General features: G+C 37.4%; 1 protein-coding gene, 1 long non-coding RNA gene and 1 pseudogene across 2 annotated transcripts; 2 read left to right on the forward strand and 1 right to left on the reverse strand.

Moving 5' to 3' along the window:
• Positions 1 to 2,786: 2,786 nt before the first annotated feature.
• Positions 2,787 to 26,461, reverse strand: LOC104588270 (uncharacterized; annotated as a pseudogene).
• On the forward strand, positions 8,920 to 10,723 carry LOC104588269 (cytochrome b561 and DOMON domain-containing protein At5g47530-like). Its single transcript, XM_088892191.1, has 2 exons — positions 8,920 to 9,063; positions 9,490 to 10,723. Exons 1-2 carry the CDS (start codon positions 8,976 to 8,978, stop codon positions 10,620 to 10,622), a joined length of 1,221 nt encoding a protein of 406 aa, XP_088748317.1. The 5' UTR covers positions 8,920 to 8,975; the 3' UTR covers positions 10,623 to 10,723.
• Positions 19,076 to 24,905, forward strand: LOC148790248 (uncharacterized). Its single transcript, XR_016078818.1, has 4 exons — positions 19,076 to 20,930; positions 22,526 to 22,709; positions 22,815 to 22,900; positions 23,003 to 24,905. It is a non-coding gene; the product is annotated as an uncharacterized LOC148790248 (long non-coding RNA).
• Positions 26,462 to 26,557: the final 96 nt, after the last annotated feature.

A 26,557-nucleotide genomic window follows, 5' to 3' on the forward strand; every position in this document is an offset into this window, starting at 1 on the left:
TGCTGTTGTAGATAGCTATTATGCCTAGTTGTGGGGGGTGCAACTATGCATTACCGCTGACTTACCCCATTGATATCAGTTCAAGTGTTTGTTTATTTCCTCTTTCATAATTATTTTACTATTTCTCTTTGTGCTTCCATAATTATGCAATCTAGCTAGACCCAACTCTTGGTTTGGGCCATTATCCAATCTAGCTAGACATGTATATACAAGATTGGGTTGGATTTACTGATAGTATAAATCCATTATCATGATTCATGTTCTGGTTTTCTAATTCTTGGTTCTTTCTATAGATTTACTGATAGTGTAAATCCATTGATTGAACATTATGCTATAGTCTGGTGCTATAGACATCAATTGCCCAATTTAAATCAAGCTCATACATATATTTCATGATTTGACAGTGTGAAATCCCGTAAGAAGATTCCTTATCCAGTATCTATAGCAATTGTTCTGCTTGCATGTGCCTTAGCCTTTTCACTGATTGCCTTTGTGAGTGGAGGACCTTCATCACTCTTAGCAGCAATAGCAAAGTCAGGCATCACTGCTGCATTCTCATTGATCCTTGTTTCTGAGATTGGGGACAAGGTCATTTACTTGTTTTTCTTGGAAGGTTTTAAATTTCCCTTATTTATCTAAGTGTTTATAGGACCTCCTATATTTTGTTCTTTTTGTTTTTATCTCGTTGAATAGATTCTTTGTCTTGTTTATCTGGGGTTTGCTGCAAACATCAAGCTATGAGTAGTTGCTTACTTGACCGTGTCAGGAATTATTAGCCCTGTGAGTTACCACCAGTAGTTTTCTGTTTTCTCTAATCTGTATGCCAAAATACAATTAGAAAATGATTCACATATTATTTTTTGATGGGTTCCAAAATTGTAGGTTTGTAAGAGGTGGCTTGTGTAAAAAGGAAATGATATCAAATATTCTATAGGGCATACTTTGGGTCAAAGGTGATATACTTGGGCAATTCCTTTTGAAGGAATCAAACATGGTTAGACATTATCTCCTTGAACAGATCAAGAAAACTAGGCTTTTCTTTATCTGGATAATTAGGCTAGTAGGGTTTAGTTGCTGAAATCAAATTGTAATTTTTTCTCATCCTTTATCAGGGCATTATGCAACTGTTTTCTAACTCTCTAACTTGGAGCTTTTTTTTTTTTTGTTATTTTTGGGTTAGGGGTGGGGGAGGTTCCTGATTGTTGTTCTTTGGAAAATTCTGTTCCTTCTGGCCATCTGAATAGGAGGTAAGTCTCTTGTCAGTCAAGGTCTGTCCTTGATGATTTTGTAGGGTAACTCCCAAGTTGTGATTGCATGGATGTTTAGGACTTTTACGAGTTCTTGGTATTCAGCCAGATACAAAACAAAAGATGATCCTTAGCTGCTTAGCTGAACATCTCTTTTGCTAGGGTGTGAAAGTTAGTGTTCAGCTGGTTCTTGACAATCTTAGCTGCTTAGCTGGTCCTTGAGCTTGTGAAGCACCTGGCCTTGTCTTATTCCTTTGTTCCTAGGTCAAGGAAGGGGCAGCTCATCTGGTAGCCTCTATGGGTTTCTTGCTTTCTCAAGAATGGGTGAATGAGTGCCCTCCCTGGCTTGAAGGCACTAGCTGCTGATTGCCCTTGTATTTTATCTTAGTTCTTGTTTTTCTTTAGTTTTCTTTCTTTTCTATTGTTGGATTTGATTTGTATCATTTCTGTTCTTCACTTCTGGGTTTAATGAAATCCTTTGTTTATTTACCAAAGAAAAAGTAAAGAGCATTATTGTTTGTCCAAGAAAAAAACCAAAAGAAAAAACACATTGAGGTTCAATAAACCATAAGTGAAGCTCCTTTTTGTTTGTTCAGAAAACTAGAACTGAAGCAACTGTTTGTTTTTTATCATATATTTGCAGTTTCCATTTACTGAATTTAGTTGTTCATGAATCATGGTTCGTTAAACAAAATGAAATGCTGCTCTACCTCAATACCAATGTTCTGTAAACTTGACTAGATAAGTTAGTCAAACCGCTAATTAGAGAACTATCCAGTTTCCAAATATGAACCATCTCTACTTGAAATGAAAGTGTAGAAGGATTCCTCAAATCCTTTCCAAACTTATCTAACATTAATCGATGTAACCAGACTAGGATCCCACCCACCACTTACTAAACGCAATTACCCAATGTCAGTCCCAGCCATCTGGGGAATTGGGAGGGGTAGATTGGATATGTACCTACGGAACATTTTTTCTTTGTTGTCACTCTAAGACCACGTTCTCATTCTTGTCCGTCCAATATTTGGGAACCTCAAAAACCCAAGATTACAAACTGTTCCAAGAGATATAATGGAGAAGCAAATTTGGGAACCTAAAAAAATCAGAGACTGGAGTAAAAACTCAAGCATCAATCCACTTACTAAGGGGGCCTTGTTTGTAAATCTTCGTTCTATAAAGCCCAAACCTCCCATAACCTTGCTATGATGGGTTTGAAGTCTAATACTCAGTTGGATGATTATTCTCCTTCATGTTTTCCTCAGGTTTTTAAGGAAGATTTAATTGACTGTCCTTGTCAGCTCCTCTGTTCTTTCTGTGTTTTTTCTGTGTAGTTGTTATTTAATGAAGAAGCAGGTTTACCAAAAAAAAAAAAAAGAATTTTAGTTTTAGAGGGTGGAAGAGATAAAATCCTGTGGGTGAGCTTAATTCTCAAACATGGGAAAGCGGGGAAGAGGAATTGAAATTTCCCAAATTAAAAAATGAATGAAAATACCAAACAATAAAGAGAGATAATGATTTGATAGAGAATGTTCAAAATAAAAGAATAAATGAATTTTGTATTGGAAACCAAATAAAAGCATTTAACATATACTATGTTCTGTGCATAAACAAATAACAAACAAGCCTTGCTCTTCTCTATTTACACTTTTTCAGAATTAGACATAAATGCTTCCACCCCTTTTGCCACTTTGGTGCAATGGAGAGACTCATCAGAGCACTTGGCCCTCCTTCTCAGAACTATGTACCAAATAATGCACTCCAACCCCAACACAATGGCGCCCAATGTAGCAATGACACCAGCGTAAACAAACTTCCACTTTTGACCAGCACCCAAAATCTCTAATCCTTTGAACACATTGACAATGCTCAACACAATGGCGCTGTACCCGCACTCATGGTGGTATATGTTCCATAAGAATCGGTACCTGTGATCTTTCTTTGGCCGCAGCCTCAGCGCAAATGCCTGAAGCATTCCAAGGCAAAACAAAACAATGCCGATTTACCTGTGGGCACTATACTGAATTCCAGGAGATTTGCTCCCAAGTACGAGGCCGCTCACCCATCCTCCAACACCAATGATGTAGGCTGAAATCTGGCAGCTAACATGCAAGTAAAACCAAAGTGGGTCTGCAGACTGAAAAACCTTCATGGCGCCCATGGGCATCATGGTGCCCCGTGTCACTGCATTTACAATTCCATGAACTATCTTCCATACCTCTCTTGAATCCCTTCCTCTCCTCATGATTGTTTGGCCTGACGAGAAATTCAGGGTACCCATTGATCTGAGATTGTCTCCATCGAAAGAATGAGGCCCAGGTCTGTTGTCCAGAAGTGGGCCCTTTGCCAAACCTGGTTCAGACTGGTTGTGTTGCCTGGAAGATCCAGAGTTGCAAAAATCACCATATCATTGTCTATAAACTGTGCAGAGATGTTGTAGACCGGAAAGCTGAGATTTCCCTGCTGCAACTGAGTCCCGTAACTGGTTATGGGAGACGTGTAAGCCATAACCTTTCCATCATTACGCCGGTAAGCAACGAACGCCTGAGAGCCAGCCATGCCGGTGGAAGTTGGGTTGATGGCCCAAGCAAACCATCTTGAAGTCGTAGCCCCGATGTGCCGATATGCAACCTCAATCCTCTGTGAAGATTGTTCGTAGTTCCAGTGAAGGAAGGAGTTCAAAACGGGAAGATCGTTGCATGAAGTGAAGACTCGGTTACCGGAGAAAATGTATGTTGAATACGAACACTGAGCAGAACACGAAAGAAAAAGAGAAAGCAAGAGAAAGAGAAGAAACGTCGGTCTTAGAGAATCTTTTTACTTAATGTATGCAATTTGATGGTTTAGAGTGAGGGAATGTGATCTTCTAGAAGAAGCTTAGGGTTTGTTTGATTTGCAGTCGGAATCGAAATTCGAATGGTGTATTCCCATAGTTTGTTTGGTTCCGACAGGAATGGGAATGAAAATTGGAATCAATAGGAATGGGATGTCATTCTTATTCCCTCAAATGGGGGAATGCCATTCCACCAAGAATGGGAATGAGATTCCAATTCTGTCTAAACAAACAGTTGGAATCAGAATAACCCATTCCGATTCCAGACCCTTATTCCTATGAACCAAAATTAATCCCTTGGACTTCTAGAAACCCTCTTCTAGTCCTTAGATTCACTCCTCTAGGTCTTCAATCTAAGCTCTCAAATCTAAACTCCTCAACTCACAGCAACTTTCAGGTCAACTTTGACCAATCTTAGTCAATGGGCATACAAAGAGCTTTAAATTATATATTGACCAATCAGTGATTAAACCAAATTAAGATACCATACTGAGTGATTCGATTGAGGGGAACTCGAAAATTGTTATTGGCTGTATTTTCTTTTTACTCTTGTAATCTTTACTAAGGATCTTTATTTTATTTGTTTTAGTGACTTTTGGGGTCGTGCTTCCTCCGGCTTGAGTAACACGTTTCTTTTCATATAAAAAAAAAAAAATAGTGTACGTACTTCACTTCTGAGGCAAGACTCTTGACATTGTACGCTAGTGCGATGTCGGAGCTTCATGTGATTGGTCATCCTATTTCTTGTTCAGTGCTCACGCTGTCTCTACTCCTCTTCATCACATCATGCGCTAGAGTCTCCTCATGCATTGAGGTTTCGTGCAATGGAATCTCTTCACGCCCTAGAATCCTCCTCCTCCTTGTAGCTATCTTTTGTATTGCACTGTTGGGAAATCTAGCATTTGAGCTGCATCAGATATTAATTCCATTTTTACATACCAGTATTTTCAAAACCGGACGGGATTGGACGGTCGGACCTGAAAAACCAGGAACAAATCACTTGACCAGTTTTATTCACCCCAAACCATTTTTTGGTAAAAAATCGTTGATTTGGTCAATAAATTATTGACTTGTGCTTTCGAATTATTGATCTAGATATCGGTTTTTGACCTTTTTAATTTTTTCTTTATTTTTTGTCAGAGTGGGCCATCCATTTAGACCAGATGGTTGGAGCATTCAACCTAGGAACCAAAACCAGATTGATTCCCTGTCTGATCTGATTTTAAAAACCTTGCTACATACTATATTCAATCATTGAAAAATAATTCAAGCAACAAAAAATCTTGGAATTACAAACCATTAGTATGGATTTTCACTACACGAGGATTCAACCTATGTTCCATAACTAGTTTGAAAATGACCACATCTGACTTTGAATCATCGACTTTATCTTCAACACAAACAAACCCATGAATAATGGCTTATTTATGCCAACAAATTTTGAAACATCCAATATTTTAATGGACCCAAAGCCGAGTTATGTTTTAGTTTAGATTACAAATAACATGCACTCCTTCCAAAATACAACTATGATATGCTCAGTTTGGAAGAGTACAAATACAACTATGTAGGGTACAAAACCTTATATTTTGTATTATTTTATATGTATTTGCATTGTACATATTTGTATTTGCACTCCTTCCAAACTAAGTGGAAGGAAGGAAATTTTTAAAAAACAAATAAATTTCACAAAATAGACAAGAATGGTTTGGGCTAGTAATTCATATGAAGATAAAATTTGAAAAATAAACATTTTCATAAAAAGTAACTACACGAGTATTTTGAACATTTTCATGCCCCATTTTAGAGGATTCTAACAAAGGATGTCTACTTGCAGTTGCGTCAACAAGTTCAGGGGAGGTGATTGTAATTACCAAACTTCAAGGAAGATTTCAGCAACAGGTTACTAGCTACCTATCTAAAGTTTTAGTGCAATTGGTTGTTCGTTTCCTCTTATCTCTTATCTCTTAAAGTGCATTCATACAAATTTTTGTTTTCCAATGATACCCCAAAAGGACAAACAAAAACTCTGATATTTGAGGTTAAAATGGATATTTGATAGTTTTCAGAATTCAGACTTTAGAATTAAGAACAACAATCTCTGCATTCAGAGTTCAAAGGAAAGAAAAGTTCACCAATACCAATATAACTCTTAATGTAATTATTACACTTTCAGATGTCAGAGTTCAAAGCAAATGAACAAGTCCTAATAGATTGCCATTTTTCTTACAAAGATAACGAGTTTTTTGAAACCCAATATCTGGTAAGCAACAAATTGCCAGTTTTCATCTCTCACGAATGATTCTTGCAATAAAGACTTTAGGCTACGTTTGTTTGGGGTGGAAAATTGAACCGAGGTAAACATGTAATTTTACACCAAAAATCAGTGTAAAATTTCATTTTGAATTTTCTTTACATCGATAACTGATGTAATATATACATCGAAATTATCGATGTAAAGAAAATCGCTCTTTCTTCCTCTCTCTCTCTCTCTTCTTCTTCTTCTCCTTCTCTCTCTCTCTCTCTCTCTCTCCCCGAAGGGAGCGGCAGATCTGAACCCACCACCAAAGGGAGTGCCGGAGAGGACCCAGAACAGGGGAATACCTTTCATAATCGGTAGCTTCTCTTTGTACTTCCTCAGGGTGTGGCTACTCTCTATATAACCTCAATAATCTGAGCAGTGAGCTGAACACATTTGCCTGTAGAGCGACAAACCGATGGCTTAGCATTACCAAATGCTCTTCTTCCTATATTATCTGACCGGCCTTTCAGCCCTGCGAGGATTCAATGCCATCGTAGAATATCAAGCCTTTAACTACGCTTCTGGAACCATTGGTGGAACTCGGTTTGACACCTAGATCAGTGTCGAGTACAGTAGAGAGAAACTGAAATCTGCCTTAGAATTCATCTGGCAAATCTTCCGGTAAACAAGCGAAGCTGAGAGGAAGAGTGTGCAAAGCATCAACTTGTTTCTGGAGACGATGGCCAACGGGGTGAACGGGTGGCACGGGGTGTCAGCGTATGCGGTAAATAACAAAATCCACTTCTGGCAGTGGGATAGAAACGGCCAGCCTGAAGCTGGGGCTTTGATTGAAGGGATTGCAGACTTCATAAGGTTGAAGGCCAGCTATGCATGATCTTCCCCTACTTTCCTCTAAAATCAATCGGTTTTAATTTCCATCAATCACTAAATCGGTTCATTTTTTTCATGGTGTAAAATTTGAATTTACACCTCAAACAAATGCAGCCTTAAATCAAAAGGGAAACTCCATTTTCAGCCAAAAATTGCATCTCTAAGAACAACTACTTCATTTAGCGAAGATGATCTTATGGTTATATGACTATATCCCATCCATACAATACAAAGACCACAATTGAAGATCCACACATCACACCCCTAATTTCTATACTCTCAAATGTTGTCTATCCACCTATACCTGGAAAAAGTGGACCAAATCTATGAACCCCGACCTGGCATAGCCTGGAAAAAGCAGGTTAGGGTATCTTATCCAGCAGACTCAAACCAGAAGGTGGCTTGACCCGACACAATCCAATCTGAAAAGAATCCGAGTCATGTAGGCTCACCCATTTCAAATCAACGATTTCAAACCAGTGTTGACTCATACGGTTCAACCATTCAAGCTGTTTGAATCAAATGATTAAACATGTAATTTTCATTAAAAAAAACTGGTTGACTTGGTCAAAGACCAATTGATCCAGGTAGTTGAACTATTGACCCATTTTACACATAGATCATGTTAACATGTAGGGGGCAAAGCCAAGAATTTTTCTTGTGAGATCCAAAACTAATAAACATTAATTGAGGGGATCAAAAGTTAATAAACATGGGTAGATGTTCCATTGTGTCAAAATATAAATGGGATGTATAAAAATTGTGGGGATTTTGAAGACATGGGGGGGTGGGGACGGCTCCCCTTGCGCCACCACTAGCTTTTCCTTTGCTAACCCAAATGTTTATGGTTAGGGGCTAGACTTTGCCGATCCAACTTGAAAGTTGATTCGAAAATGCCTTGACCCGATTCGAGTCCGACCACTTGATTATCATGTCTGGGCCAGGTTGATCATGGCATGCCATGCAATGGTATATATTGTAGAATTTTAGTATTATTCATGGGTAAATGGGCACTAACCGGGCAATAGAATATATATATAAAAGAAGTTTGATGTTTTAAAAGCAAAATGTCTCCGAAAGAAAATACTTTGAATATATGTGATTTTCTATTTTGTGCTTGAATTTCAAAAGTTGTTATTTTACCATTTTGCCTTTAGTGTTGAATTTGAGAATGGATATTAATGCTAATAATTTTATCAAATGGATATTCATTAATATTAATATTAGTTAATATTGTAAATATGGTAAAATAATGATATGATGATAAAATAACTACAAAAAATAAATGTAATATTAACATAATAATAAATTTTATGGAATATTAAAAATTATGAATAAAATGAAAATAAAAGCACACTAGTAATAAAAATAATAAAGTGATAAAATATTTATAAAATAATATATAATAAAATAAAATATTAATATAATAATAGAATATTGATGGGATATACTAAAAAAAATTTGAACAAAATTATAGAGTAAATGTAAACTAGTTATAAAATAATAAAAAATAAAATCAAGATTCAAAGTATTGATATATATATATATATATATATATATATATATATAATGCATAGTAGTTCTGAAAATCACGTCTCACTGACTACTGACTACCAATACCATTCATTCCGACCGACCCAACCCTTAACCCGATATCCGGTTAGGTCAGCGCGGGTATACCACTTAACTCAACCCAGAAGTAACGACTGTAAATCCATGGGGAGAGTCGTAACGTAACTGAAGCTGGAACTTGTTTGAGCGCATGAATCCTAGAAACGTTCGAATTTCGAAAAAAAGTGTTAATTCAATTTGCAACCACCGAAAGCTGGCACCGTGTTGGATTATTTTTGGTAAGATCTCAGTCTTAACCGCGTTAATGTTCAACTCGAACCCGTTAAAATCGATGCAACATGAAAATAGAAACCAGATTCCTATTTGAATTTGGAGACTTGGATTGCAGACTGCCTTAATTCTCATCTCTATATAACCGTAGCTCACCCACTCGAATAATCTCACTATCTTTCCAACCGAGAAACTCATTTCGATTAGCATTTTCTGTGAGACAATTTCCGTAGAAAATTTCATCTTTTGTTTTCTGTTCAGATTTTCTGTCTAGTTTCATAGTTCTTTTTCTAGTTTTTTCTCTTACCCTGTTACCCATTCCGTAGATTTTGAATTGCAGGCTTAATTAGTTATTACAGAGAGGTTCAGAATGATGAATATAGCTTTAAGACCGACGTTTTTTCTGTTTCTCTTGCCTTCTCTTTTTCTTTCAGGTTCTGCTCAGTCTTCGTGTTCAACTCAAACTTTCTCCGGTAACCGAGTCTTCACTTCATGCAACGATCTTCCCGTTTTGAACTCCTTCATTCACTGGAACTACGAACAATCTTCACAGAGGATTGAGATTGCATATCGGCACACCGGGACTACGACTTCAAGATGGTTTGCTTGGGCCATCAACCCAACTTCCACCGGCATGGCTGGCTCTCAGGCGTTCGTTGCTTACCGGCGTAATGATGGAAAGGTTATGGCTTACACCTCTCCCATAACCAGTTACGGGACTCAGTTGCAGCCGGGAAATCTTAGCTTTCCGGTCTACAACATCTCTGCACAGTTTGCAGACAATGAGATGATGATTTTTGCAACTCTAGAGCTTCCAGGCAACACAACCAGTGTGAATCAGGTTTGGCAAGAGGGCCCACTTCTGGACAACATACCTGGGCCTCATTCTTTTTCTGGAGACAATCTCAGATCAATGGGTACCCTGAATTTCTCATCAGCCCAAACAATCATGAGGAGAGGAAGGGATTCAAGAGAGGTATGGAAGATAGTTCATGGAGTTGTAAATGCAGTGACATGGGGTACCATGATGCCCATGGGTGCCATGATAGCGAGATACATGAAAGTTTTCAAGTCTGCAGACCCACTTTGGTTTTACTTGCATGTTGGCTGCCAGATTTCAGCCTACATCATTGGTGTTGGAGGATGGGTGAGCGGCCTCGTACTTGGGAGCAAATCTCCTGGAATTCAGTACAGCGCCCACCGGTATATCGGCATTGTTCTGTTTTGCCTTGGAATGCTTCAGGCATTTGCGCTGAAGCTGCGGCCAAAGAAAGATCACAGGTACCGATTCTTATGGAACATATACCACCATGTGTGTGGGTACAGCACCATTGTGTTGAGCATTGTCAACGTGTTCAAAGGCTTAGAGATTTTGGGTGCTGGTCAGAAGTGGAAGTTTGTTTACGCTGGTGTCATTGCTACATTGGGCGCCATTGCGTTGGGGTTGGAGTGCATTACTTGGTACATAGTTCTGAGAAGGAGGGCCAAGTGCTCTGATGAGTCTCTCCATAGCACCAAAGTGGCAAAAGGGGTGGAAGGATTTATGTCTAATTCTGAAGAAGTGTAAATAGAGAAGAGCAAGGCTTGTTTGTTATTTGTATATGTACAGAACACAGTATATGTTAAATGTTTTTATTTGGTTTCCAATACAAATTTCATTTATTCTTTTATTTTGAACATTCTCTATCAAATCATTATCTCTCTTTATTGTTTCGTATTTTCACTCATTTTTTAATTTGGGAAATTTCAATTCCTCTTCCCCGCTTTCCAATGTTTGAGAATTAAGCTCAACCACAGGATTTTATCTCCTCCACCTTCTAAAACTAAAATTCTTTTTTTTTTTTTTTCTTGGTAAACCTGCTTCTTCATTAAACAACTACTACACAGAAAAAACACAGAAAGAACAGAGGAGCTGACAAGGACAGTCAATTAAATCATCCTTAAAAACCTGAGGAAAACATGAAGGAGAACGATCATTCAACTGAACATTAGACTTGAAACCCATCATAGCAAGGTTATGGGAGGTTTGGGTTTTATAGAACTAAGATTTACAAACAAGGCCCCCTTAGTAAGTGGTTTGATGCTTGAGGTTTTACTTCTGTCTCTGATTTTTTTTAGGTTCCCAAATTTGCTTCTTCATTATATCTATTGGAACAGTTTGTAATCTTGGGTTTTTGAGGTTCCCAAATATTGGACTGACAAGAATGAGAAAGTGGATTTGGGTCTTAGAGTGACAAGTAAGCAAAAATGTTCCATAGGTACATATCCAGTCTACCCCTCCCAATTCCCCAGATGTTTTGGACTAACATTGGGTAATTGCGTTTAGTAAGTGGTGGGTGGGATCCTAGTCTGGTTACATTGATTAGTGTTAGATAAGTTTGGAAAGGAATTGAGGAATCCTTCTACACTTTCATTTCAGGTAGAGATGGTTCATATTTGGAAACTGGGTAGTTCTCTAATTAGCTGTTTGACTAGTTTATCTGGTCAGGCTTACAGAACATTGGTATTGAGGTAGAGCAGCATTTCATTTTGTTTAATGACAAAAGTCCTAATCTTGTTAGACCATTACTATCTTCCCTTTTTCTCATCTCTTCTCAACATTTAGTGCCTACAAACCATGATTCATGAACAATTAAAGTTCAGTAAATTAGAAGATGCTGACTCCCCACATAGGGGAATTAGGACATCTCTGTAAAATATGGGGAAAATATACATCTGAACATACATACAAATCTCTTGAAAGTAACTTGTAAATGTGAATTCCTTCAATATATTTGAGAACCTGAATTAGTTCATCTACAACATTTAGCAATTTGGACAAAGAAGTTAGGGGTCAAGTTTGTTTAGCTATATGAAGTCATACTTTATGTACTGAATACTAATGGAACCACATGGTATGTACAACAACTTCATCGAGATTTAAGGATTACAAAATAAATTATGGTCAGAATCTGCAAATTGTTTGTTTTGAGATAAAGGGTGGGAAAAACGAGAAGTACAGAGTGAATTATGGTCTTCGGATGGATGGAGAACAAAGATGCAGGTCCTTGAAGACTTCAATAGATGATCAGAGAAGCCATTGCTTTGGCATCCAATCTGAATTGCTCATTCAGGTGGGTTCATTGTTCAGATAACTTGATAGTGGACACTTTAGCCTAATCTGGAGTGAAGAGGGAACATTTTTTATGGGTAATACTGGCTTGGGATTGCTGTAAATCTGACTTAGATGAAATTTTTTGTTTCTTGGATTTCTTTATATTCTTGTGGATGCATTGAGTTTCTGAATTAATACAACTACTCATTATTGATCAACAAAAGAAAAAGGCAAAGTTGCAAAGGCAGTATTACCTTGGTATGTACCATTGGTATCCATCACATCAACTTCCAAAAATTGTGACAGGGGATGTTGTGATAAATGACATTTGATTACATAAGCAATTTAAAAATATATTGAAAATAAGAAAAGCAGAGTGTGAACTCCTTATTGTATGTATATTTTCTTGTAATTATATATGAGTGCCAAATGCCAAGGGTTCTTGCTGACTTCAGGTTGGGGCATTATCAAACTGTTATAAGAAGTGCCATACCATGTACCAAGTGCCAAGTGTCAGCACACTGCCCAAGGGATGTGTCATTGTTTGCTAGATTTTTCTGATGCCAAGATTCAATCTAGGAAGAGGAGCAAGGGCTACTTGTTGCCTTCCAAAATACTTGATGAAATGGTTCTGAACTTTGACTGAGAACTTAATGAAGAAAGTTGGAGACTGGTTCTGGCTGGATGTGACAAAAGACCAAAATAATTTTGTCATGTCTTTTTTTATTGTAAAAGTGTGATTTTAATGATTGTAATAAAGAATGTTGTATACAGTGGGATTTGCTTCGTCATTAGGGTGTAATGCACAACCTAACCCCTTTCTTCACTTTAAGATGTGGCTTTACATACAATCTTCACTAATTACTAAACAGTTTCCCAGTTTATCCCCTTATCTTACAAGTTAATCACCTAAACTATTTACAGATCTAGAAATCCAATTAAGTGACACTTGCAATTCTGTTCCTAGGTGTTTGATTTCCATTAAGATGTGCCAAAAGGTAGAAAAATGACCCAATGGAATCATATCTAAGGTATCTACAATGAAAAGATAGTAGCATCCCTGAAAATGAGGTATGCAGTTGAGATTGTAGCTGGACATAGGAATTGTTGGGAGTATAATTATAAGAAATCTTGAAATCCATCTATCAGGTACAATGTAATAAGGATGCTCCATCATTGGAATTTCACATGTCAGATTCCATGTCATTTTCATGACTGAGCACATGCAGACACTCCCATTAAAAAGTATGTTGACATGTTCTAGAGCAGCTTTTCTTTAGATAATTTTGGAAGAAAACAATGATAGAATTTTCAATGGAAATAACTGATCCAAGGAAGCTATTATCTAGAGCATTTCAATCAAAATGGAACAATGAATAAAGCCTCTAGAGATCTTTGCCCTCTTTTCCTTGGAAAATATCCTTAGAGGGTGGTAATTCATAGTTGCACCCCCCACAACTAGGCATAATAGCTATCTGCAACAGCAGCCACCAGCTGAAGATAAAAATCAATTACGATGGATGTAGCTTGGGAAATCTGGGACCTTCAGGTGTACGAGGAACCATAAGAGACAGTTTTAGCACCACCTTAGCTGTTTTTTTCAGGGTCCATTAAGCATGGTGACTCCACAAGAGCTGAGTTGTTAGTGATTAGACATTAGAGAGAGAGAGAGAGAGAGAGAGATTTGAGCTATGTCCATTAACATTTTTTATCAGTAACTATAAAAAATTTCATTATAATTTAAACAGTGTATGCAAGTTTACAAGAGAAGGCTTGTATACCAGCACTTGCTGTCTACCCAAAAAAAAGTCTTGCATCAGGTTCCCCTGGTAACCACACCCAATACATTTCTGTTCAATTTACCCCTTGCCTTGTTAAACCCTCAACCATACCATAAGCACTTCTAGGAACCCAATGAAAGATGACATTCAATTCTTCTACTAATGATTCCCTTAAAGTGAATCTGCATTTCCAAGTTTCTTGTGCGTTCTCTGTCCATTAACAAATTTTTTGAGAAACATGTATTATTTGAAATAATTATACCAATATATCCGACTTATAGGCTTTTTGAAGTCATGTCAGACACTTCCTTTTAGTGTTAGAGAGATGCATTGTCCTAGTTAAATAGTTCAGTTCTGAAGTCTGGGATTATATTAGAGAGACTAGAGCTCTGCCTGAAATCTCTCCTTAAACCCAGATCCCAAAACGGCCAGTAATTGAGGGAGAAGCCAAATGGAAAAGAGGCAAAAGCTTGTTATGGGATATTTCAGTAAATGGTAGGAAACCAATCATTAAATGGTCTATGCCTCCATCAAATATCCTCTCAGCAGTTATCCAGCAATAGAGACACAACAAACGTGCTGAAAGAAGAGGAGATAAGAAAGATATGACTTTCCTAGGAGAGGAGAGCGATGCTCTATTAGCCACCTCACCACTCCAATCATTAACAGCCTAGCCATGTATGATAGAAATTGTTTTTCTCCAGAGGAAATCTCCAAAGCCACTTTGCAAGTGAAGCAGAATTCCTCTGCATCACCTTTCCTACCTCTAATCCTCCTCCTCTCTTACCTTTGCACATTATTTCCTAGTTGATGAGATGACCTCTCTTGGACTCTCCAAGATCCATAAAAAGTCCCTCATTAACTCCTCTAGCCTCTTACTCTTAGCAAGTGATACAGGTACCCAGTACCATAAGGAAAACAATTGTGTTGGCCCTATATGTACTAACAGATGTAGGTCAATGGCATAATATGCCAAATGAGTGGTGTAAAGTGTATCTGTGAAGGGTACAAGAAAAATACTTCTAAGGGAGTAAACTGTGATAGGAATTAAGGAGATGTGGCCCTTTTAGGATATTTAGGAGATGTGGAGAAAAATACTGCTAAGTATTCCAAGGAAAGTAAGCTGTAATAGAAAGGCAGTGCTTAGTCCCCAAGAATTATGATCGTCATCAATGTCACCTCCTTGGTTTCTGCTTATTGTTGTTGTTATTATTGTTAGGGCCATATCCAGTGTACTGGACCCCTCCCAGGACCCCAAATAACTGGGACCAACATTTGGTAATGGCCTTTTTTTATTAGTATTTTTATTCTTTCACTTGATAATTGTGGTAGAGTCAGGACTGACTTTTCTTTTAAACAAAGGTACCTTTTATTGAAGACTGAATAAGGAGTACATGAGACGATGTATTGAAGCCTAGAGCAGCTTGGAAAAATTACAAAGGCAAACAATTGTCACTAAACAAGAAATCTCTAAAGACCCCTGATTTTGCTAGGCTATCAGCAACAGTGTTTTGCTCCTGGGAAAAATTAACTTTAACTTTGTTTGAGTAGTTCTGATTAACAGATAACATTCAAATGGATCCTAACATTGAGAATCCTTATAGAAGTTTTTTCTTTAGGCTCCATTTGTTTGCGATACAAACGCTGAACCGGGGTATTTATGTACCCCGGTTCGCGTTTGCGAGCGTTTGTTTGAAACGTAAAAAAGTAATGATTATCAGAGTAAAAATGTATTTTCTGACACTTCTGTACTCTGGGAAGAGAGCATTACTGTACCTATTTTTTGGATACAATTTTGTGTTCTTTTGATAATTAACTTTTTGACCAAAGTTAATGCAATGGAGCATAAGATAGTTGGAGCATTTAATGATGGGCCCACACTTTTGCACCGATTTCAAACAAACAAGATGAATTCAAAAATGGTTTAAGATGTGAACCGTGTTTGCATTCATGAACCGAAAAATGAGTAAATATGTAGTGTACATATTTGTGTTTACATTGCAACCAAACGCAGCCTTAGGTTCAGTTTGGGAAGAGTGCAAATACAAATATGTTCAGTGCAAACCTTGTATATAGTATTTCTAAACTTTGTATTTATACTGTGCATATTTGTATTTGCAGTCTTCCCAAACTGAACCTTAAGAGGATAATTTTTATCCATAATTTAAGAAAAAGATCTGCTTAATGAACTTGATTAGGAGAGAAGGAACTTATATGTACCTTATTTATATAAAATGAGTTGCTTTCAATTTTTTTTTTTTTTGACTTAATTTTGTACTGTGATCTAGACTATTGTCCTCACTTCCAATATCTAATTGGAAATAGAATTTTATTTTAAAATTGGTTTATAAGACGCATCGATTTGTAAATTGTTTTTACAATCTAAAAAATCCTTTTAATTGAACTATTATATCAAAATGTTGGTGCAGAAAAAAATTGAAATGATTTCATTTCACTTGGCCCCCAAATGCTCACTTGATATTTGTTTTATAGTACTTTCTGGAATTGTATATTTTTAAGAATTCTTATAGTGCTTTACTGCTTTCCCAGATTTTCATGGCACATGTTTATTCCTTGTTCTTTTGCTTTTTTATGGTTACTAATTCTTTTATTTATTCTTTCAAGACCTCAAGCTTAAAACATGTATTACTGTACCAGCTGGAGCAGTTCTGGTTGTCCCTGTCCAATTATTGCAGGTGGATGATTCTAGTTTGTGAAGTGATTTTAGCCAGTTTAATCCATATTGTTTCTTGTCCAAGGTGGAGAAAACTGGTAAGTCAGTGTCTAAATGCATAGGCCTTGAGCTTGCATCCTGGCAAGTTAGAATTAATTTGGTATAATGAAATTATAAAAATAATAGAAAGAAAACAGCAAAAAAGAAAGGAAAAGAAAACATTGCTATCATTACCTCATCTTTCAGTAAGATTTCTTGTGCTCAGTATTTGAAGCAAAGGCTCAAACTGGTTCTATTGATTTTCTTATGCTACGTACTCAGTGCCTATATTATGTCTCACCTCCCAATGTATATAAGGGCAGAGGGTAGAGGTTGGGGAGCATGGCCCCCCACCAAAATTTTTAAGGTCTACAAATTTGTTCTGAAAATCATAATTTTATCGTAAATTGTAGAAATGGCTGAATCGAATCGAATCTTGAATCATATATATGGTAAATCATAAGATTATTTCTATTTTATAAAATTATTTAAAAAATTAAATACAGATATACTAAAAAGCTAAATATATGGGAAAGTAATTACCCTATTTTTAATCCATATCAACCATATATGTATGTACCTTAAACAATAGAATTTAACACTTGTACGATAGAAACCTAAGATGATATGTTCAAGCAGAGAAATAATTATTAATTCAATTATTTGAAACGCAGTGAATCACAAAAATTATATAAATCATAAGATTTATGAATCAAATTGTATGATTCAAACAAAAACTGTAAGATTTTTGCTTAAAAGGATTGGTTCAAATCTAAACCCTTGGTATTCATGATTCAAACCATGAATAGTATTGTAAATTGTAAGATTTTGACAAAATTGCTACAAAATATGCTAATTCACTTATATAGTGGGCCCACAACACTGGGCAAACGAGGTGGAAAGTGGCAATCTTCTGTTTTCTCTTGATCAGCCCTCCCAAGTCAACACTGGGCGAACGAGGTGGAAACGGTCCTTATTTTTCGTTTGGAAACGGTGCTTCCACATAGACTGTTTTCTGAGAAAACAGCACTGGTTTTGTTTGGTACCCAGTGCTGTAGAACTGTTTTCGGCATTGGTCTATATTATCCAACATCAAAGATGATGCCACATCTTTGCACCGCTGGCAGCAATGAGCTGTTTTCTGAGAAAACATTGAATCTAGCATTTCTCTAGACCACATTTGCCCGATTTCCAAGGTGTGGTCTGGAGCAACGTTTTTCCTGGAAAAATGGTACCAAACAAGAGGGCGTTTTCTGAAGCACCACTTTTTCTGATGTGGTGCCTACATGGCGCTGTTTTCTGAGAAAACAGAATCGATGCCAAACACCCACATAATGTTCTGTAATCTCACAGCAGAAGCTTCAACTCTATCATTATTGGGTTGTGGCTATCATATATGCAAAAACATGACCATGAAAGTTAACATGTTCCATTTATGGATAATCTTGTTTTCGTCTGCAGGAGCTGCTAAGGGTCTTTCTTATGTAGGAGACAGGTCATTTGTTTTAAATGACCCAAATGTAAATGAAGCATATCCTTCCTTTTGGTTCTGGTACACATTTCTGCATTGGATAGAAATTAGCAATCCATGGAATTTCAAGATTATTTGCATCTCTGCTTGAACAGTATGAGGTTATGCTCCTCACTTGATTGTTACTGTTATTTATCCAATCAGTTTTCTTGTCACTATTCCACTCATCACCCAATTACCACACTTTTTACTGTAGTTCACATATTTTTATACGAGAGATTCTCTTGGTACAGTTTTTGATCTTTCTTGATTGCCAAATCATATTCTCTAACTCATGCTGATTGTTTTAAGATTATTATGTTTTAAGATGAATGAAAGAAAGAATTAGTTTGCAGAGCAGATGTGTTAACTTTGGCTGTTGGGGGCCAACAGCCTATGCTGTTGAGAGCGTGTTTAGGCTGGACACACTGACCAAGTCACGCCCATGTCTATGTTTATGGTTAGAAAGAAATATGGTGCAATTACTATTTTATTCCACTCTATGGCAACATGGCATTCCCAATAATGTTCTCAACAGCAGAGGCTGTTGGCCCCCAACAGCCAAAGCTTTTCCAAAGCGAATTGCTATTCAAAGAATAGACTGTGCATTTTAGGCAATATAAACAAAATGGATTGCTGGCCCATTGACACTGGGCTCTCTTTCAATAAAACAAACGCATTAGTAACAAGCAGTTGGTAGTTTGGTACCATTACAGTTAGTTAAAGCAACAACTTTGCTAATTTAAGTTGGAAATAAGCCAAATAAAATCCTCTAGCTTAGCTCATGGGAAGGCAGGGCAGATAGATTGAAATTTCTGAAGATAAAATAAGAATGCATGAACTTAAATATGAAAAAAGAAGAGAGAGAGAGAGAGAGAGAGAGAGAGAGAGAGTGAATGATGGAGATTGCTTAGAAGGAGTAAAAGAATTTTATATTTCGAATCCAATAAGAATTAACATGTACTGCTATGCATGTACAAATGGCAAGCCAAAAAATTACACAGGAAGGAGATTATCAGTCAGTCTATCATGTTCCAGACCAGAGAACAAGCCTTTCTCTTCTTTATTTACGCTTCTTCAGAATTGTAATCTTCATTTTCTTCATTCTCAAAGTCATTTTCTTCCTTTGTGAAGGCAAGCCCACTAGTTCACTTGGGTGCCCCATGAGGAAATTGGTTGTATTTCAAACCAAATAAAAGCATTTAACATTTACTGTGCCCTGTGCATATTTCAAACCAAGGAAAATTAAGCATTCAATAAGGAAATTGGTTGTTTTGATACCTAGATCAGCAAAATATTTGACAAACTCATTTGCTCAACAGTGTTCAAAAGGGAACAGCTATTTCAGGCAGTGACCAATGAAAGTTGTATGTAAAGATATATAATCAAACATGTGTGGAGTTAGGTAGAGAAAAATATCCTAACAAAATGGGCATTCCTCATTGTACATAACATTCTTTTACCATTATCAATAAACTTTCAAGGTTCACAGTCATGAGAGAGAGAGAGAGAGAGAGGAGAAGGATAAAAGAAGTTTGTTCTTTTTTTTTTCATTGAATAAAATAGGGGCTCCATTCCTTGTTCTTTTTCTCTTTATGTTACTCTCTATCTTAAATTTTTATCAGTATAAAATTATAGCCTTCTTAAGTTGCTAATTTGGCATTGCTCTATCAAATATATATTTTATTACAGTGTGATATTTGAAATGTTGAAATTAATAGATTTACAATGACTATTATCTTTTTGATATGATAATTTGCCATGTTTTGAGAGAAAAGTTATGTTATTAGTTAAATCTTATGGTTTAGCTGTCTGTTGGCTCTCGGACTTCATGACAGCGACAGCTCTATTTTTGATTCTTGGTTTGCTTACTGGATTGATTTTCCTTTCAGTAGCATTGGAGAGAAATTTCATTTTTTGGCAGTCCTTGTTATCACTTCTTGCATACGTGGAATTCCAGAAATAATCCTTTATATGATGATAACCCTCTCTCATTTGGAGGTTGGACTTAAATGCTTCGCAGGAATCTGATGGAGAAGATTCTGAGATCCTCAAAGAAATAAGAACATGCATGCGCAGTTGATCACAACAGACCCTTGACATGTGTGGCTGGGAACCTCCCTCCCTCAGTTGGTTTTTTGAAGATAAACACTGAAGTGAGCTTTAAAAGCCCAAGTGTAGCAAATTTTGGGGTGGTTATTCGTGATCTTCAAGGTCTTTTAGTTGCACCTAAATCAGGCCCTCTTATGACAGGGTTGGTTCTTGAAGTGGAATCCCTTGCTATGAAAGAAGGAATCCTTTTTCCTTTAAACTTACAGAGTGTTCTTCTGGAATCTGACTGTCTCTCTTTCATTACTAGCCTTAGGAACAGGGGTGCATACTGTCACTACAAAAAAATACACTTGTAGCGGCAGTTGAAGAGTGCCGCTGATAATACTAATATATAGCGGCAGTTGTTTACAACTGCAGCTACAAGGGTGGCACCAAAAATGAATTAGTTCTCCTTTTCTCCTCCCCCGCATAAATCTTTTTCTCCTGCTCTCTCTGTATCTCACCCTCTCTCTCTCTCTCTCCAACTTTCTCACAACCGGAGAACGACCTCGGTCCGGATTTTCTCACAACTGAACGGGAACCAGAGGGCGATCTCGATCTCGACTTTCTCACAACCGGAGAACAACCCCGGTCCGCATTTTGTCACAACCGGATGGTAACCAGAGGGCGACCTCGATCTCGGCCTTCTCACCGCCAGATACAAAACCAAATATCGACATTAACAGGTGAGACTCTCTCTTTCCCTCTCTGTGTTTATTTTAGATGCTTCTGGAACTTATTCAGCTGAATGTTAGTGATTTCTTAACTTTTGTAGGTTCAGATCCTTTTGTTTGTTTATATTGATTCTTTCTAGTTAATATATTTGATGATAGCTAAGTCGAAAGTAGGTATGAAACATACATTGGCAGTAATCACATTTGATGATCTAACAAGCTTCTAGTGAATTTGAATCAAAACCCTAACAATGATCTTCTTTCATAGTTTTATTTTCTCCAAGTGTTAAATTTGAGGTGATCGATTGTCCTCCAGATTTCAATAATAATAGTTCATGTAGAATTGGAGTTCTTTATTTCTTATGATTTCACGGCACAGAGAGTAATCACCATGTAAATGTCATCATTTTAAATAGCAATTGCAGTTCCTTATATTGTATACCCAAAAAATTTTGGAGTTGGAACATACGTATACTAGGTTTCCAACAAGAAGGTAACACCAAAAAGGTGCTCACTCTAGAAGGCAGAGCTCTAGTCTCTCTAATATAATCCCAGACTTCAGAACTGAACTATTTAACTAGGACAATGCATCTCTCTAACACTAAAAGGAAGTGTCTGACATGACTTCAGAAAACCTGAAAGGCGGATATATTGGTATAGTTATTTCAAATAATACATGTTTCTCAAAAAATTTGTCAATGGACAGAGAGCGCACAAGCAACTTGGAAATACAGATTCACTTTAAGGGAATCTTTGGTAGAAGAGTTGAATGTCATCTTTCATTGGGTTGCTAGAAGTGCTTATTGGTATGGTTGAGGGTTTAACAAGGCAAGGGGTAAATAGAACAGAAATGTATTGGGTGTTGTTTTCAGGGGAACCTGATGCAAGACTTTATTTTGGGTAGACAGCATGTGCTGGTCTACAAGCCTTCTCTTGTTAACTTGCATACAATGTTTAAATTCTAATAAAATTTTTTATAGTTACTGATAAAAAAAGTTAATGGGCATAGCTCTAGTCTCTCTCTCTCTCCAATGTCTAATCACTAACAACTCAGCTTTTGTGGAGTCACCATGCTCAATGGACCCTGAAAAAAATAACTAAGGTGGTGCTAAAACTGTCTCTTATGGTTCCTCATACACCTGAACGTCCCAGATTTCCCAAGCTACATCCATCGGAATTGGTCTTTATCTTCAGCTGGTGGCTACTGTTGTAGATAGCTAATATGCCTAGTTGTGGGGGGTGCAACTATGCATTACCGCTGACTTACCCCGTTGATATCAGTTCAAGTGTTTGTTTATTTCCTCTTTCATAATTATATTACTATTTCTCTTTGTGCTTCCATAATTATGCAATCTAGCTAGACCCAACTCTTGGTTTGGGCCATTATCAAATCTAGCTAGACATGTATATACAAGATTGGGTTGGATTTACTGATAGTGTAAATCCATTATCATGATTCATGTTCTGGTTTTCTAATTCTTGGTTCTTTCTATAGATTTACTGATAGTGTAAATCCATTGATTGAACATTATGCTATAGTCTGGTGCTATAGACATCAATTGCCCCAATTTAAATCAAGCTCATACATATATTTCATGATTTGACAGTGTTAAATCCTGTAAGGAGATTCCTTATCCAGTATCTATAGCAATTGTTCTGCTTGCATGTGCCTTAGCCTTTTCACTGATTGCCTTTGTGAGTGGAGGACCTTCATCACTCTTAGCAGCAATAGCAAAGTCAGGCATCACTACTGCATTCTCATTGATCTTTTTTTCTTTGTTTGGGGACAAGGTGATTTACTTGTTTTTCTTGGAAGGTTTTAAATTTCCCTTATTTATCTAAGTGTTTATAGGACCTCCTATATTTTGATCTTTTTGTTTTTATCTCGTTGAATAGATTCTTGTCTTGTTTATCTGGGGTTTGCTGCAAACATCAAGCTATGAGTAGTTGCTTACTTGACCGTGTCAGGAATTATTAGCCCTGTGAGTTACCACCAGTAGTTTTCTGTTTTCTCTAATCTGTATGCCAAAATACAATTAGAAAATGATTCACATATTATTTTTTGATGGGTTCCAAAATTGTAGGTTTGTAAGAGGTGGCTTGTGTAAAAAGGAAATGATATCAAATATTCTATAGGGCATACTTTGGGTCAAAGGTGATACTTGGGCAATTCCTGATTGTTGTTCTTTGGAAAATTCTGTTCCTTCTGGCCATCTGAATTGGAGGTAAGTCTCTTGTCAGTCAAGGTCTGTCCTTGATGATTTTGTAGGGTAACTCCCAAGTTGTGATTGCATGGATGTTTAGGACTTTTACGAGTTCTTGGTATTCAGCCAGATACAAAACAAAAGATGATCCTTAGCTGCTTAGCTGAACATCTCTTTTGCTAGGGTGTGAAAGTTAGTGTTCAGCTGGTTCTTGACAATCTTAGCTGCTTAGCTGGTTCTTGAGCTTGTGAAGCACCTGGCCTTGTCTTTTTCCTTTGTGCCTAGGTCAAGGAAGGGGGCAGCTCATCTGGTAGCCTCTATGGGTTTCGTGCTTTCTCAAGAATGGGTGAACGAATGCCCTCCCTGGCTTGAAGAGCACTAGCTGCTGATTGCCCTAGTATTTTATCTTAGTTCTTGTTTTTCTTTAGTTTTCTTTCTTTTCTATTGTTGGATTTGATTTGTATCATTTCTGTTCTTCACTTCTGGGTTTAATGAAATCCTTTGTTTATTTACCAAAGAAAAAGTAAAGTGCATTATTGTTTGTCCAAGGGATGGATGATGATAATGATATGAAAGGAATTGATGCTAGTATGTAGTTGGCAATCAAACAAAACCAAAAGAAAAAACACATTGAGGTTCAATAAACCATAAGTAAAGCTACTTTTTATTTGTTCATAAAACTAGAACTGAAGCAACTGTTTGTTTTTTATCATATATTTGCAGTTTCCATTTACTGAATTTATTTGTTCATGAATCATGGTTTGTAGGCACTAAATGTTGAGAAGAGATAAGAAAAAAAGGAAGATTATGGTCTAACAAGATTAGGACTTTGGTCGTTAAACAAAATGAAATGCTACTCTACCTCAATACCAATGTTCTGTAAACCTGACCAGATAAGCTAGTCAAACAGCTAATTACAGAACTATCCAGTTTCCAAATATGAACCATCTCTACCTGAAATGAAAGTGTAGAAGGATTCCTCAATTCCTTTCCAAACTTATCTAACATTAATGGATGTAACCAGACTAGGATTCCACCCACCACTTACTAAACGCAATTTCCCAATGTCAGTCCCAGCCATCTGGGGAATTGGGAGGGGTAGATTGGATACGTACCTACGGAACATTTTTTCTTAGTTGTCACTCTAAGACCCAAATCAACATTCTCATTCTTGTCAGTCCAATATTTGGGAACCTTAAAAACCCAAGATTACAAACTGTTCCAAGAGATATAATGAAGAAGCAAATTTGGGAACCTAAAAAAATCAGAGACTGAAGTAGAAACTCAAGCATCAAACCACTTACTAAGGGGGCCTTGTTTGTAAATCTTCGTTCTATAAAACCCAAACCTCCCATAACCTTGCTATGATGGGTTTCAAGTCCAATGCTCAGTTGGATGATTGTTCTCCTTCATGTTTTCCTCAGGTTTTTAAGGAAGATTTAATTGACTGTCCTTGTCAACTCCTCTGTTCTTTCTGTGTTTTTTCTGTGTAGTTGTTATTTAATGAAGAAGCAGGTTTACCAAAAAAAAAAGAATTTTAGTTTTAGAGGGTGGAGGAGATAAAATCCTGTGGTCGAGCTTAATTCTCAAACATGGGAAAGCGGGGAAGAGGAATTGAAATTTCCCAAATTAAAAAGTGAATGAAAATACCAAACAATAAAGAGAGATAATGATTTGATAGAGAATGTTCAAAATAAAAGAATAAATGAATTTTGTATTGGAAACCAAATAAAAGCATTTAACATATACCGTGGTCTGTGCATATACAAATAACAAACAAGCCTTCCTCTTCTCTATTTACACTTTTTCAGAATTAGACATAAATCTTTCCACCCCTTTTGCCACTTTGGTGTTATTGAGAGACTCATCAGAGCACTTGGCCCTCCTTCTCCGAACTATGTACCAAGTAATACACTCCAACCCCAAAGCAATGGCGCCCAATGTAGCAATGACACCAGCGTACGCAAACTTCCACTTCTGACCAGCACCCAAAGTCTCTAATCCTTTGAACACATTGACAATGCTCAACACAATGGTGCTGTACCCGCACACATGGTGGTATATGTTCCATAAGAATCGGTACCTGTGATCCTTCTTTGGCCGCAGCTTCAGCGCAAATGCCTGAAGCATTCCAAGGCAAAACAGAACAATGCCGATGTACCTGTGGGCGCTGTACTGTATTCCAGGAGATTTGCTCCCAAGTACGAGGCCGCTCACCCATCCTCCAACACCAATAATGTAGGCTGAAATCTGGCAGCTAACATGCAAGTAAAACCAAAGTGGGTCTGCAGACTGAAAAACCTTCATGTACCTAGCTATCATGGCGCCCATGGGCATCATGGTACCCCATGTCACTGCATTTACAACTCCATGAACTATTTTCAATACCTCTCTTGAATCCCTTCCTCTCCTCATGATTGTTTGGCCTGACGAGAAATTCAGGGTACCCATTGATCTGAGATTGTCTCCAGAAAAAGAATGAGGCCCAGGTTTGTTGTCCAGAAGTGGGCCCTCTTGCCAAACCTGGTTCAGACTGGTTGTGTTGCCTGGAAGTTTCAGAGTTGCAAAAATCACCGTCTCATTGTCTGTAAACTGTGCAGAGATGTTGTAGACTGGAAAGCTGAGATTTTCCTGCTGTAATTGAGTCCCGTAACTGGTTATGGGAGAGGTGTAAGCCATAACCTTGCCATCATTACGCCGGTAAGCAACGAACGCCTGAGAGCCAGCCATGCCGGTGGAAGTTGGGTTGATGGCCCAAGCAAACCATCTTGAAGTCGTAGTCCCGGTGTGCCGATATGCAACGTCAATCCTCTGTGAAGATTGTTCGTAGTTCCAGTGAAGGAAGGAGTTCAAAACGGGAAGATCGTTGCATGAAGTGAAGACTCGGTTACCGGAGAAAGTGTAAGTTGAACACGAAGACTGAGCAGAGCATAAAAGAAAAAGAGAAAGCAATAGAAAGAGAAACAACGTCGGTCTTAAAGCTATATTCATCATTTTGAACCTCTCTGTAATAGCTAACTAAGCCTGCAATTCAAAATCTACGGACTGTGTAAGAGATAAAACTAGAAAAAGAACTATGAAACTAGACAGAAAATCTGAACAGAAAACAAAAGATGAGATTTTCTACGGAAATTGTATCACAGAAAATGCTAATCGAAATGAGTTTCTCAGTTGGAAAGATAGTGAGATTATTCGAGTTGGTGAGCTATGGTTATATAGAGATGGGAACTAAGGCGGTCTGCAATCCAAGTCTCCAAATTCAAATAGGAATCTGGTTTCTATTTTCATGTTGCATCGATTTTAACGGGTTCGAGTTGAACATTAACGCGGTTAAGATTGAGATCTTACCAAAAATAATCCAACACGGTACCATTGCCACTGCTTTCGGTGGTTGCAAATTGAATTAACACTTGTTTTCGAAATTCGAACGTTTCT

The sequence above is a fragment of the Nelumbo nucifera genome, chromosome 7, assembly GCF_055504915.1.
Source record: "Nelumbo nucifera cultivar China Antique chromosome 7, China Antique-T2T, whole genome shotgun sequence".
In the NCBI taxonomy this organism is placed as follows: Eukaryota; Viridiplantae; Streptophyta; class Magnoliopsida; order Proteales; family Nelumbonaceae; genus Nelumbo; species Nelumbo nucifera.

Bases quoted from the DNA above. Each gene is read 5' to 3' on its own strand.
- LOC104588269 (XM_088892191.1), top strand. From the start codon at position 8,976: ATGAATCCTAGAAACGTTCGAATTTCGAAAAAAAGTGTTAATTCAATT. The intron at 9,064-9,489 runs GTAAGATCTCAG...TTTTTCTTTCAG, and splicing joins ACCGTGTTGGATTATTTTTG to GTTCTGCTCAGTCTTCGTGT.